Source organism: Lagopus muta, chromosome 15, assembly GCF_023343835.1.
Source record: "Lagopus muta isolate bLagMut1 chromosome 15, bLagMut1 primary, whole genome shotgun sequence".
Taxonomy (NCBI): Eukaryota; Metazoa; Chordata; class Aves; order Galliformes; family Phasianidae; genus Lagopus; species Lagopus muta.
Genome location: NC_064447.1, coordinates 7,998,173 through 8,013,104, shown reverse-complemented (window position 1 = coordinate 8,013,104; position 14,932 = coordinate 7,998,173). Strand labels below are relative to the sequence as shown.

At 46.5% G+C, this 14,932-nt stretch overlaps 1 protein-coding gene across 3 annotated transcripts; it reads left to right on the top strand.

Moving 5' to 3' along the window:
• Positions 1–756: 756 nt before the first annotated feature.
• On the top strand, positions 757–14,910 carry IL21R (interleukin 21 receptor). Of its 3 annotated transcripts, none has more exons than XM_048962116.1 (9): positions 757–856; positions 4,840–4,914; positions 7,009–7,114; positions 7,239–7,435; positions 7,977–8,128; positions 8,520–8,697; positions 9,136–9,232; positions 9,665–9,746; positions 12,597–14,910. In XM_048962116.1, the coding sequence occupies exons 2-9, from the start codon at positions 4,860–4,862 to the stop codon at positions 13,500–13,502; spliced, it is 1,773 nt and encodes a 590-aa protein (XP_048818073.1). In that variant the 5' UTR covers positions 757–856; positions 4,840–4,859; the 3' UTR covers positions 13,503–14,910. The 3 variants fall into 3 exon arrangements, with proteins under 3 accessions (XP_048818073.1, XP_048818072.1, XP_048818071.1); XM_048962115.1 differs by lacking the exon at positions 757–856 and adding an exon at positions 1,491–1,997 and having other exon boundaries at positions 12,597–14,909; XM_048962114.1 differs by lacking the exon at positions 757–856 and adding an exon at positions 2,025–3,438.
• The last annotated feature ends 22 nt before the right edge of the window (positions 14,911–14,932 follow it).

Genomic DNA, 14,932 nt, shown 5'->3' with positions numbered 1-14,932 from the left:
ATAGATTGTAATATATTACTAGTCATAAACTGTCCATCCTCCATCCCCATCTTTTCTCCCCAGTGTATGGTATACCACTGCCAGCTGCACCAGGACAGTGTGTGCTATGGATTTAGGGGTGAGCTAGCAGTGCTTTTGGAGGCTGTGCACTGCCGTGCAGCCATCTGTAGCTCCCTGCTTGCACACTGAGGCAGCATGCAGGGTGAGCCATCAGCTTTTGCTTTGAAAGTGCTTCCACAAAAACAAGTTGAAAGCAGCTGGTATGTTTGCAAACCTATTTGAGATGCCAAAAGCTGTGCAAGGTACACTCAGTTGCTACACCCAGCCCAGGAAGTGGAAGGCCTGCTGTAAAAACTTGTGGCCAAGCAGAGTGGGTGAGGTGAAGCTTTTGCCACAAAAAGCCATATGCCAACAGCACTGCTCTGATCTTGGTGCACCGCTGGAGGCAGAAGGGATGTGCTGATAGATGTTGGCCCTAAATGGGTGTGATAGGTACTTCTGGAGGGAGAGACCTGTGTATGGGCTTCCAAAGGAGCCTGAGCACTCTGAGGAGGGTGGTGTGGAGGCTCCATCAAAGAAATCACTATTTCCTGCAGGCTGAATGTCTGCCAGCAGGTTCCAGCACAGCAAAGCAACCAAGGAGAGAGCTCTGGGTACGTTCTGCATGTTTTAGACGAGGGTGATGGATCTGAGCAGAGCTGTAGGTTTCTGTTCCAGATGGTCATGGTGAGTTGACAGGCGCAGTCATTCCTGTTTCTGCTTACCACTGTGTATCTGGTGATTTCCTAAGAGAAGACACAAGGCTGTGAGTTCTCCCCTCCATGTGAGCAAGACACACAGTCACAGCGCTGTGAAGGTAAGCCCTTTTCCTCAGGTAGGAGCCAAAGCAACATCTGCTACAGCCTTCATGCAGAACGGGGTCAGGCTGAGATGCGTACTGGGGACAATAAGAGGCTGAGCCCACTCCTGGTGGCTATAAAGAGATAATAAGGGAAGAGGGAGTGCGGAGGGCAGTGTTGTGGGGGTCTGTGTGGGTGGCACTCAGCATTCCCCACAATGAAAGCAGTGCACTCCCTCCTCTGTGCAGCATCCTGTGTGAGCTCGCAGGCTCCAGCTGTGGGGCTCTGTTGTTTTTCAGCCTGCCGCTTTGCTGACTAACACCTCCGCTTTCTGCCAGGCTCATTCATATTTTAACCAATTTCCTGAGCTTTGAGGTGGTTTCTTCTATTGCTTTTCCCTCCAGTAGAACGCAGTCACTCAGTTCTCAGCTGTTCTCCTGTCATGTTTGACTCATTCCTTATGGTAATACGTGATTGTCTCCCTCTTAAATGTCACCAGAATTGTTTTTAGAATCGTTATGCTTGGTCTGTGTCTTGGAGCCAACCAAGGAGGGGGGAGCCGGGAGCCAGACCACCTCCCTGCCTGCACTCTGATGGTTGCTGCTGCCTCTTGGTCCCAGAGTCTGTTTGGAAACAGGTGTTAGCAGAATAAAGCAGCATTGAGCTGTCGGATGTGGTCCATAGTGTACTATTTAGTTAGGTTTAACCACTTAACGACTTGCCACCAGTGCCTCATCCACTCATTCTACCAACCCCACTAAGTGACTTGCATGACCTTTTAGATCTAAGCCCTAGAAGTTTGCTTTATCTGCTCTCCCACCTTGTTCTCACATAAAAGTAAGATAAAAGAGCAATACAGTAATAAATGATGTGTGGGAGCCTGGACCTGAATTCATTGCCTCCTCTGTGCTCACCACATCCTTCTGTCAGTAATACTGATACAGTGATGACGTCAACCACCGCCTATCGCTGTGTATTCCAATACAGCACGGCTCCTGGGGCACACACTGGGCGTTTTTCTCACTCAGTGCTGATGAGAGCCACCTGCTCTCCATCTCCCACATGCAGTGTCTGCAGTCCCAGTAACCGTTTAGCCAGGCCAGTCCGGCTGGGGGACAGTTGGAGGGCTGACATGGACAGCTGAAAGGACGGGGCAAGGTAATGTCCGTGTTCCCATCAGTTTTCCCTGCTGCCAGTTTGCTCCTGCTTGATACCTGTGCCCTCACTGTAAATCTTCCCCTTTGCTGATGTGGCCCTTGTGCCCCATGTCATTCACGTTGCCTCGTACTGGGCAGCCGGAGTAGCCTGATGCCTCTCTGTTTCTTTGGGCATTGTGATTAGGTAGCTGTGCATGTTGCTAATGAAGATTTTGAGAAGAAAACTTGCTTTTGTATCTAGCTGGTGGCCTGAGAGACTTCTGCAGACCTTCCACTCTTTTTACTTGGATGTAACTGGGGCGTTTGTTTTCTCATGCTTGGAAATATCAGGAATAATAAGCAAAAATAATCTTAAAAGTCTGTCTACAGGTCTCATCTCCTCTTCAGTGATGTATTTTAAAACATTGCAGAGTCATTGATAGGTATGCATATAGATGAATGGATAATCACCTTTTATTAAGAACAGCCAGGTTGGATGGGGCCCTGGGCTGCCTAATCTAATGGGTAGCAACCCTGCCCATGGCAGAGGGTTGGAACAGTCTGATCTGTAAGGTCCCCTCCAACCTAAGCTGTTCTGTGTTTAACATGATGCCATGATTATCACAAAGGGGTGGAACGGGCTTCTCTAATACAAAATAGGGAATAAGTTTCTGCCTCTGCTCATTGCCTACTGCCATTCTGCCCTCTGCTCAGACGTGAACAATGTCACAAGCAGGGAACTGTCCTTATTCTGCTCCTTTGCTCTTATCCAGAAATCTTCCATCTGAATTGCTTTGTTTTACAATAACCTTTCTCCAGTGTGTAATAACACCAGCTAATGTTGCTATAAAACTACTTGGGCTTGTTTCTTTGACTTTATCTTGTTCAATCTTTCCTGTTCTCTGAGTAGAAAAGAAATAAAGAAGAAATAACAGACCAGTAAGCAACAAAGGCTTCCCTCTCATTGCTTTGCCTCTGTTGGCAGCATGAAGGAAAGCAGAACGACAGCAATGTTGTGGCTGCAAAACACTCGGGGCACTGCTAGTTGAATTCTGAAACAAGCAGCGAGTCTGCAGAGCTCTCTGGGAGTCCAACCCTTCCTGCCTTGGCTGAAGAAGAAGCAGCAAGCAGCCTGCTTCTGCTTGCAGAGAGACCAAGGCTGTGGTGTGTGGCAAAGCAGTGACATTGAGGTTGGGCTTGTGCAGCAGGGCACAGCTCTGAGGGATCACTGCAACCCCTGAGCCAGCACTGGGCTGCACTCAGGGAGAGGACACGAAGGCCTGAGGTGGCACAGCTTTGTTCTGGGCCTAGTGATATCTAGGCTTCGACGTACAACTCATCTGGTACAGCTCTTCTATTAAATGTGCTGCAAGGAACAGAGCTTGTGATAAGATATTGCAAGCAGATGCTGCAATGTGAGGAGGCTTCCCATCTGCAGGGGACTGTTCCCATGGGGCAGTTAGGTGAGTGTGGTTTGGATGGTGTGATGAGGGGTGCCTTACTCAGAGAAGGAAGAGTTTAGAGAAGAGTTGGGGTAGGGTAAATGAGAGCCCAGGTGCTGTTCAGCAGTGGGCTGTGCCATAGTTATCAGGGACTGGTGGTAATGACAGCAGTCACAGAGAATATTTGGAGAACTGGAGAAAGAGCTTCTGTCCTGCTGCTCACAGCAGGCAAGGGAGACAAGCAGGGTGCCTGGGCTCCTTGCTGAGCTGGAGCAGCTGCTTTTCTGTGTCTGCAAGGGAGTGAGGGCAGCAGCAGCACAACTGCTCCCGCTGCAGAGCTGAGGTGCTGCTGCCAGCTCCGGAGTGAGCCCTGCTGATCTCATCTGGACACTGCAGAGCCTTGAGAGCGAGTCTCAGATCTCACGTGGGTTTGCAGGGGCTTTTTGGTGGCTGCTAAATTTATTTTGCTTTCATTATTTGAGTAAACTTGGAAATTTTTAAACATCGTGAGTATTCCCCAAGTGGGAGAGGCGTTGCTGGTGTTCTCTCTGATGGGCACCTGGTTGTTCGCTTCTTCCACATCATTTTCACAGGTGCCTTGCTGCAAACCAGGGCCAGGTTTTGCAGGGTTCTGGCACTTGTTGCTTGCAAGCATGGCTTGCAGTCAGCAGAGGGGCTCCTGCAGGGTCAGTCACTGAAGGTGTAGCAGTCATCTGTATTTGGTGTTGTTTCCTCATTTTGTTACACACATCTTGCTGTACCCTTCTCTGAAGACCTTCCTTTCCTGTAGGTTCTTTTCACCAGTGTATCAGGACAGTCTTCTCCTGAAGAGTGCTATGCATTATTATTCTTATGACAGATGGGAGACTGTTCTTTGTTTTACTCTTCCTGGCTCTGTGGAGTCCCTTAGCTGGATGTCTCTTGCTTATTTAACTATACAGAGTCCAAATCAGTGAGTTCTCACAGGTGCTATCCATACAGACCCACAATGACATTCAGACTTGTTTATTGGACTAATGCACTCTAGACAGGTTTAAGCCACAACAATGTCGCTTCTATTTGCAAGACATTTCTAATTGCAGGAAGTTGATGAAGGAAAAAATGAGTTAGCATTTAACCAAGTGTCTTCCTGTTGCATGGATAGGCTGAGGCTGCAGGCACTTTTCCGCTTGCTCTGAGCAAATGCTGCTGGCAAAGAGCAGAAATGTCACTCATCTGTATAATGGCCATAGGCCCCCCACCCCAAACCCTTAGCTCATGGGAGGGATGTATGAAGGAAAGCTGAGATGCCTTTCCCAAATTAAGCAGTTCACTTTTAGACATGTAAATGAAGGCTTGATTAATTCCACTTTAACCTCCAACACACATGAGCAGATGGCTGAGCTGAACCCCTCATTGTACAGCTTTTTTGCTTTTTTTCAGGACATCCAATCAGAACCAAAATGAGGAACAAACTATGGCTCCAGACTATTTCCTTCTTCCTTTTATTCCAGTACAGTAAGTTCACAGACACATATTCCTGGCTGTACACAAGGCTTGCCTTCCTGGTCATGGACACAGGCTCTGCAGGGCTGTATACAAGAGTGCCGCAGGGCAATAAGCACAAGACAGACGGTAGTGGAGAGGGTTCCACGGGGAGGGGAGGTGAAGAACAGGCAAGAGAGGGAGCAGAGCTGGGCAGATCTCAACCAAATTGCAGAGTGGCATCAACAGGGATGGGATGCTGCAGAGACAGTTATTGCCTTGCGCTGAAATGGCTCCTGGTGACATAGGGGTAGGATTCCTCCCCAAAGCTTTTGCTATTGGGAACGTTCTGGTGGCTGATAGCTGGATATACAGCATACAGCACAGTTGGAAGCCAACCGGACACTGGAGTAATCTCTCCCAGTCTGAACCCCTTTGCTCAGGTCCGCACTGTGCAGATGACCACTGCCACTTCCCTTGCTGGTTCTTATCTGCTGTTGCTGGACAGAAAAAGGTGGCAACAAGAGCATCTGCACAGAACGGGCGTGAGCTCAGCATTTCACACGCTGATCTAGGCAGAGCCCTGGAATTAGTGAAAGAGGTGAATTCAGAGTTGTATCTTCTGCCATATTGTGATGTCAGTATTGTGAATTTTGAGTAACATGAGGAATTAACTGTACTAACTTCTTTAGTAGTTAGTTTAGCAGGTTGACCAGGCTGGATCTTACTGTTAGAAGTAAAATCCTTTGATCTTTTTTTCTGAAGCTGCCAGGGATGGAATTCATCCTGAAGTAGATTGGATTCATCTAACCTTTTATTACTCCCTTACCAGTAAATTTGACCTCTTCTTCAATTTGTTAACAAATTCTTGCAGAGATAATTGTGCAGACAGCCAAGGAGTAGTAGACTTTTTGACCAATATCATAATAGCATAGAAGAATGCAAATTAGCAGTGCTTGTTAGTTTATAAATAGTTGCTGCCCTTTCTAAAAGAAAGCAGGGGTAACAGCTCTCTTTTTCTAGAAGAGCAAAGTTATTCTAATGAAGAAAAAGTGTCTTGTTTGGGACCAAAGCAAGAAATGCATGCCCTGGGGGCTCAGGGCAGCCTGCTGAGGACACAGAATGAAAAGCTAAGATTGAAATGAAACAAAATGAAATTAATGAAAATTTCAGAACAGAATTCTGAAGTCAGAGTGAGAGGAAAAAGTCAAACTGAAACAAAATAACAGCGTCATTTGAATAATGCAATGTGTAGTAAAGCAGACGGACACAATTTGGAGACAGAGGCTGCTGCAAGAATCCCCACACTTCTTTTTCTGCCACCTTCCTGCTTCACTGGAGGTCTTGCACAGGGATCTGAGTGCTGAAATAGACCGTGCCATGCTCAGAGTGACAGGGTGTTGTATGGCACATCTGCAGAAGCTCTTTTTACTTCTCAGCCTCTGAGAACTGTTAAAAGCGTAAATGCTGTTTTGTGGCCACTTGTAAGTGTGCTCATTTTCCTAATGACAACACTATGATCTCCATAATTGCCTCTCAGGTTCTCATCAGAAGTCTGTTTCAGTTTAAGTGATCAATAAATTCTGCCAGTCACTTGAGCATTAGAATTACTTATGGAAATAATAGTGGGAAAGTTGCAATACCTTTTTGCCAACATTTGATGAAGTCTATTCCAAGTCTCTGGAGCTGGATATGAAAATCATTGATGCTGCAGATACCAAACTGTAGAAAATTTTAAGCTGAGAGAATGGTAAAGAAAGAATTACTAAATTACCAATTTTTAATGTGCCAAGAGCCACGAATCTTAGGTTGTGATCGTGTGAGAGAGGACAGAGAGATGTTTGAAAATTCAGCCCCGCTTTGGGCACATTCTGGTATTTCTGTACATCATCTGCTGCTGCACCATTCCCAGTAGGCTTTTCTTTATCACTGATGGCTGCCAGGGGTTCACCTTCCTTTGGAGGTGGCACATTCCTGTGCTCCAAGACTGGAGGCTTTCTGAGCCTGGTGCAGGGCAGTCTGTTCTCTTTGGATGCAGCGGGACTCCCAAGGGCTGTGTGTTGATACCAAGTTCTGCTTGCTGCAGCATGGAAGCTGGTATTGTGTTTTCTCTCTCCAAACCTGCAGCCACATGTCGTGAAAACCTCACTTGTTTTGTGGACTATGTGCAGACCCTGTCCTGCCTCCTGAGGAATGACCTGGGTGCCAGTTCATACAATGTCACTGCTACATGGTACGTCTTAATAGAACACAGTTTTTATTGCAATCTGTTTTGTTACAGTGACAGATCAGTCCAACTAGTTTATGTGATAGAAGTGGACTACTTTCTTTGGTGTTTTTTTTTTTAATGGTTTCAGGGTTGATGAGGACGATCCAGAAAACACTGTGGCAGCCTGCAGTCTCCTGGAATTGTCCAGGAGCACCAACCACACAGAATACATTTGTACTGTGGACATGACTGAGCTGCTGGCAGACATCAAAGTCCAGGTGGATGTCACAGAGATAGCTGACAGGCAGCATGTGATTTCCAGAAGTTTTTATATGAGAGAAAACAGTAAGTACAAAAATGATGGGCTCGATATATGTTGTTTAAGCTTGTCTTGACTTGTCAGGATAGAGTCTGGGCAGGGAATGAGCAAGACAACCAAGGGTGGAGAGCTGTGTTCAGTGTGCACTCCTCTGGGCAGGACAGTGGGATCTTATTGTTGCCATTATAAACTGCAGAACACCTCATGACTGTGCCTGAGCTGAGAGTCACCCAACTGTGCAAGTGACTATGACTAGAGGAGACCTCCTGTGTGATGAACAGAACAAAGAACTCTGCTTTCCTCATCTCCCAGGAGCTAGCTGCCCTCGTGCTATTTTCCCTGGTTCCTGAGATGACAAGCAATTGCAGAGATGGGCAACAGAGTCAGGGACAGAAGGCATTCAGAGCGCCAGATGTCACAGTTCTGCCTGCGCAGGAGTTTGTGCTGTGCAGGGCTGCACCCCCCAGGGCACTTCTGGCCCCTCTGTGTTCTGCCTTCCTCATACTGCGCTCTCTTGCATCTGCACTGATGTTGTGAAGAGTAACACTGTTGTGTCTTCACCCCCAGTCAGACCACAGCCTCCGTTCAATCTGACTGCTGTGTTCACAGAAGGTTACAATATTTCTTGGGAAACCATCTACCAGAACCCTCTTTTCTACTTTCTGAATGAGGAGCTGGAATATCAGCTGCGTTATAAGAGAGGGGCTGACACCTGGGAGGTAAGTGAGGTGTTGGCTTACCATCAAGTACCAGCAAAGAGGGGACCAGCCCTAGCAGGACAGGAGCACTGGTGTGGAAGAAGGGTTCTTGAGGTTTTGAAAAAGATTCTATTTTGCTTGCCTGGACTAAGAACAAGCAAAACTATAAAAAGAATTGAGAAGCAGAAGCTGTTAGAAAAGTACAAGGTTCTGTGGGGAAGAGAGGTAGATCATTTGCTTCTCCTGTTCTGCTTTGAAGAATCCCCCAGGGCCTCAGGCAGCTGCTGAGCAGCCAGAGTATAGCCCACAGAAACAACATGACAGCAGAGGGGATTCCTTTGCAGGGCTCCAAGTGAGGGTAAGGTGAGAGCACTCTCTCCTCACTGACTACTTGATGTGTAATCATTTACAGACTCAGAAGATTAAGTCTGTCCATGAAGACAAACGGACACTGGTGATCCTGCCATGGGAACTCCAGGGGAACACTGAGTATGAATTCCAAGTGAGAGCCAGACCCCGAGAAGACACTGGCTACTATGGATTTTGGAGTGAGTGGAGCTCCCGGCTGACACTGAAAACCAGCCCTGCTGGTACGTTCTGTTAGCTCTCCCTGTCCTTCCAGTTTGTCCACTGTCAGAGAATGCTACCAGAAATCTACTGAAATCTAATTAATTAGAACAAAAGCTAGATAGTCTGGTAAAGGCGGGCATTTGGCTTGCTTATGGGTCCATGAACTGTAGGCAGGAGAACTGAGCCCAGGAGCAGGGAGCTGACCTGCCTCAAGCACATTGGCTGCCAGCTGCCCTGTGGCATTGATGCAGCAGTGATGCACAGCTCCTTTCATCGCTGAATCCTCTCTGACCAACTTCACCCATACCTGACCTCATGGACAGGGGCTGGTCCCCACATAACAGCCTCAGAGTCTCTAAGAGAAAGTCTGGGGTAAAATCTCAGGGTCTTCTTTCTGCTGCTTATTGACCACGGTCAAAGTGCAAGGTGAGTCTGAATGACCTTGTCTCTTTCTCCAGCCGTGACACAGAGAGCAGGCATGGGGTGGATGCTGTTCTTTATTGTTGCCATGGTGATCACTGCCTCAATCACAACCTTTCTGGCCAAGCAACAGAGGTAAGAGCCCATAGGAAAGCTGGACTTAAATGCCCCTTATTTGTTCTGCTAAAAATGGGGTGTTCACATGCAGCCCTCTTTGCATATTGTGCCTTCAGGCATAGATACAGCTGTGGCCTTGTGAGGGCCAGCAAAGTATAGTCTCCAGCTGGTGTAATGTCAAGAGTGCCTTGCTTTTCTTTGTCAGCTCTGATGCCTCTCAATAGGCTGGGTGGAAGAGAACACTGTGCACAGGGACTGAGCAGAGGCCTCCAGGCTCCTGAACTGTTTTCCTGGTCCTGTCTGTGCTCTGGAGATGCCCAGATGGGAGCAGGCATGGCTTGCTGCCCCTTTTCAAGCTGGTGCAAGTCACTCAGTGGCCTCAGGGGCCTCTTCCCTCTTGCAGAGAGACAGTGTGCTTAACCCCAAGACCTTTCTTTTTTTCTTTTCCAGCTTGTGGAAGAAGATCGCTTGCATCCCAGATCCATCTGCCTTTTTCAAACCACTTTACCTGATGTATAATGGAGATTTCAAGGTATAAATGAACTACATAAGTGAGTGAAGCTTATGATAGACTCATAAAATAACCTGGATTGAAAAGGACCACAACGATGATCTCATTCCAACCCCCTGCTATGTGCAGGGTCACCAACCACTAGACCAGGCTGCCCAGAATCACCTGCAGCCTGACAAAAGTAAACTAAAAGGCTCCACATTATTTCCTGGGCAAGGGATTCTCATTAGTACAGTAAGTGAAAGAACATCTCAAGGGAATGCTGCATGGGTACAGACAAGGATCAGAGCACTCCAGTATGTTTTCTGTACTGTGATGGTCTTTATGCCTGTGCTGCTCATGTCTTGTAAATGCTGTCTTAGTGATGAGCTGAGCTCATATTTGAACTGTGAAGTTTCTAGTTGTGAAGGGAATGGACAAAGCAATATCAGGACTGCAATCTCATGCTGCAATCTTATGCTGCCATCAAGGATGTGGACTGTAGGCTTTGCTGTAGGCCACATCTCCCAGTCCAGCCTCTGCAGTAACACAGGCTCAACATTAATCTTTGCAGTTCTCTCTGGTGAGTCACTTGTGCAGACAACATATAGATATGTCACCCTGGAAAGATGGCTAGAATTCTGGGGAGAAATAGCTGCTGTGTCACAGCACTGTATGTGCAGCTGCCTCCTCCATGAGGAAGTATCTTTGTAAAGTGAGCAACTTTGCCTAGCCCTCATTAATTACCTTCTCTTTTAACATCAGTCAGACTTGCTCACCTGACAAAGTGTCTTGCAAAACCCACAGGGTTTTCAGGATTTGTCAAGATTAAAAAGTAAAGAACATTGAGTATCCATAGACTTTGCATTAAGCTGAAGAGAATCCCCAGTGCCATCGTAAAACTGTGAAAGTGCTGGCACTGAACTGCAGAGATCACTGCCTCTTTCTGAATGAGTTCCTTTTGTTCCTGCTGGCTGGTAGCACTGCTCGTAGGCGCTTCAGTGTCTGCTTTTTGTTTCTGCTTTTCTTAGACCCTCTGCAAGAGAGTTGCCAGCGGGGCCCTGATGATCATCGTGTCCTTTCCTGGTGCTGTGTGGATGATGTGTGCAGTTGGGTTAAATGGCAAATTTTGCATGGGCACCACTTAAGCTGAAGACTACAGCAGTTGTTTCTTTTCTTTCCTGCCTTCCCCTTTCAGTCCTATCACAGCTTCCTTTATCTGCATGCCAGGGGTACTTGCACCTCCTTGTAGTGCACATGGTTGTTCTCAGGAAGGGAGCCAGGACTAGGTGAGCCCAGTGTGGGAATTCCTAAAAGTTAAGGGATGGCACTCATAGTGGAAGTGAAACCAGCCTGTCATGTGCAGAGCTGTGCTCTTGTCAGAGAATCTTGTGGCTTCACCCTGCTCGATGGGACTGATGCTACTGCTGGTTTCTAATCTGCTTGGTCAGTGCTTCTGGGAAGGAATGAGTGTCAGTTACAGTGTTGCTAAAGCTCAGTTCTGAGAAAGTTAATAAATTTGCAGAATAAAGCAGCACACGAGATTCAGAAACAGACAGCATCAAGAGGATGTGGTGACTTCACTAATATGTGAACAGTCATCATTATCATCATCATTATCAGCAGGCAGAAAAACAATCAATTAAGGCTGGTTCAACTGCATCTTGCCTGCACCAAAGCAAGTGCTCAGGAAACGTCTGTAAATAATGACAGTAGCAATGCTTGCACAGAGCAGACCTGGGTTGGACAGGAAGCAGTGAAAACATTAGAGAACTGTTAAGACAGAAAAGGAGAAGGGAAAGCAGAGGAACATTGTTTACCACTTAGTGTATGTGGGTTCTTATGTTTATGTTGGGTGGGAACGTGCAAATGCGTGTCAAGAGGGCATAGGAAATATTCTGCCTGCTCAGTTCTGAGGAGGGAGTTTCCTTCTGTTCCCTCAAATAGCCTGTTGCACGCACAGCTTTAACACTAAGCTCTTTGCAGCTTAGGTTAAGAATAATTTGGAATAATTAGGTACTTCCTGCAGTAGTGAAGTTTCTACACTTGGTGTCAGTGTGTCACAAGATGATCTCTTCCCAAAAGCAAGGGCTGCTCTGAAACAAATGCCTCCTGTTTAATATGTTGACCCATGATGGCAGAGGTTGAACCTTCCCACCAAAATCCTGTTACACGTTGTTGCTGTGTGACAGATGGCAGCAGAGTGTGTGTGCTGTAATGCTAGTGGTGGTATGGAAGGACAAGATCCAATGTGAGACACCTTCCAATCATCCCAGTGTTATCTGCACCAAGCAATAGCTACAGCTCTTTGATGCCTGCAGCCCCTGTCCTGTCCGTCTTTCTTGTCACTGAGAGAGAAAGGACTAGTTTTGGGCATGGTAAAGATGATCTTCACAAAAGATCAGGTCAAGCCTTGCCATGAGCAGCTAAGATGAGAGAAGTGACAGAACAGGGCTATGTGTGTGCTGGCTGCAGATGTTGCATGTAAAGAAACTGACTTTGCTTCCAGAGAGAAACAGTGTCCCAGAGAAGGGTGCAGGGCAGACATGGTGGCTTAGGGGGGATACCTCTGGCTGATGAACTGGGAATGCTGCTATGGGCAGTGGCAGCTTCTTTGGTTGGTTTATGTTGTTTTTTTGTCTGTTTGTTTCAGCATGAGGAAAACTGCAAAGCCATGCGAATCTCTTAGAGCTGATTAATTTTGTTTATGTGAGCTATTTTTTCTGCACTGCCTGTTTCTTGTAATAACTGCATCTCATATCCTACCACTTTAGGGGAGTCGGTGATATTACAGATTGATGGTGCCTCTGAGAACACAAAATCTTCAGTCGCCTCTCTAGAAACTCACACTTGACAATACTAACCTCTCTCTCTGTTTGTGTTTTCATGCAGAAGTGGGTTGGTACATCCCATATGAAAATGGCTATTGATTTATTTGAATGGGAAATAGTCCCTTCAGAAGTCCTAGAAGTTTTCAGCATGCGTCCTTCCAACTGCACCTCACAGGAGGAGATAAAGGAGTTGAAAAATGATCTGCCTTGCAAGCCTTGTGTGTCCTGCCTGACCGCCCCAGTCCAAGACAGCCTCCTGTCAGGTGTGAACAGCAGCAGTGTGACTCAGGACCGCTCATATGGACATTTGTCCATTGACACTGTGACAGTGGCCGATGAATTTACACCTTGTAACTGCCAGTGCAACTGTAACCGCATGTACAGGGAACAGAAGCATAATGGTGATGAAGATAGTGCTGGAGAAAATGGTTACCCCAAGGTTAACATTGATGATGAAGACAGAAGGCCTTCCAGTGCCTTGCATCTGTCTGACCTGAGCTCACAGGACAAAATTCTGGCCTCAGGCTCTATGTCCACAGATCACCTGAGGACTGCAGGTGCCTCAGGCCACCAGAAAGTTGAAGAGGCTGTGGAAGGAGGGATGGGGAGCATCCTAGAAGCCCTCTGCTTGCATCCTAATCAGTGGGATTTGGAAAATCCAGCTTCTCTACCTTCTCCTGATGGTGAAAGTGTGTCCTACAGTGAAGGATCCTGTGACTTTTTCCCGCGCAGTGCAAGGCCTGGTGACAGTTACCCCATGATCTGCCTAGATTTGGACACTATTGACAGCGGCTTTGTGGACTCGGACTGTGGGAGTCCAGTTGACTGTGACTTTGAGCAAAATAGCCAGACCAACTGTGGGTCCGTTTCTCTTGAGCAGGAGGGAGAGGACTTTCCGCGGAGCTATGTCAAGCAGTGGATCTCCTGCCATGCTGACAGCCCTGCCAGCGGGACTCAGACAAACTGAGGAGTTGATTTTGTTCTGCAGAGTAGAGGGCCTTTCCCATCCTGCACCAGAAGCAAAGTGTTGGCCAAATTCAGAAGGAAAAGCAGAGTTTACTCTGTGTAAGCTGTACTACATACAATGGAGAACAGTTACATCCATAGAAATATAGGTCTGTTTCTACTGCCACTCATTCTGTCCACATTGTATCAAACCTGACATGATTAATTTTCTTTCAGCATTCTTTGTCAAACCCTTATATAATGACTACAGACTTTAATTTTTCACAACAAGAAAAAGCAACTGTACCTTTAAAATTGCTCCTTAGCTTACATAGATTTGATTTTTTTTTATTTTTTATTTTTTAAAGTAAGCTTGTAAATAGTAGAGAACTTTGAAGGGTTTTTCCCTGGCATTCTCTTATGACTCGAGTTGGATGTACATGGAATCTTATAAGCGTATCTAATGGCAAGCATGTTTGTTACATTAGAGTTCCCTTGCCCTATTCTAACAACAGATATTGTTACTTTTCCAACCACTCCCCTCTGTACATGCAGCTGTAAAGTTTGTATTAAGTATTAATTACATCCATCCCCGTCCATGGGGTATAATCAAAAACATTTCTCATCATCAGGGAATGGCGTATCCAAGAGACAAATCATACCTCAGGCTTTAGATGAGGCTTGCCTTTGCAGATAGAGTCTATAAATTAAAAATCTTTAAAACGTAATTCCAGAGAAACTCCTTCTGCTTGGGCTTCCTACTGATCCTGCACCTCTCCACACGTTTTCCAAGCATATTAACTATAGCGCTGAGTAGCTATTAGAATTATGCAGAAGTTTCAGGAATGTTGCACCACCTGGATGTGCCTGCAGCTCTATCTCCTGTCTTGGACTTTGCTGCAGCTCACAGGTCAGCAGCACAGAGCTTCACCAATCTCTGCTAGCACATGCAGCCTACAATGAACGTGGCATTTACACTGCATCTGTGATTGTTTTCTTCACATATCTCTGCCTGTTTTGTTTAGGATAACTGTCTTAAAAAGTTAATGTGATACTGATACTGAATGTGAACACCTCACATCTTATCTAGGCACAGTGCTACTGACCCAAGAAGCACTTGGGTGCTGATTGTACAGTGAGAGAACCTGTGTCATCAACAATCTGTTCCTGTGATACCAATAAACACTCTTCCTTCTCCCCAAGCTTTTACTCCAGACTTTCAGCAACCCCACAGCTCCCTGTAGTGGTTTTGCTCTGATGGCCAGCTGAGCTCCACGCTTCTCTCTCACTCCCCCTCCTCAAAGGATCAGGAGTAGAAAACAGGATGAAATAAGGACAGAGAAATCGCTCTCCAATTGCTGTCACAGACAGCACACTCCCTTAACAAGAGGGAGCTTTGCAATGAAGAGAAGCTGTTTCTTTTACAGGTGGGTGCTGTGGGAGATTTTTCTA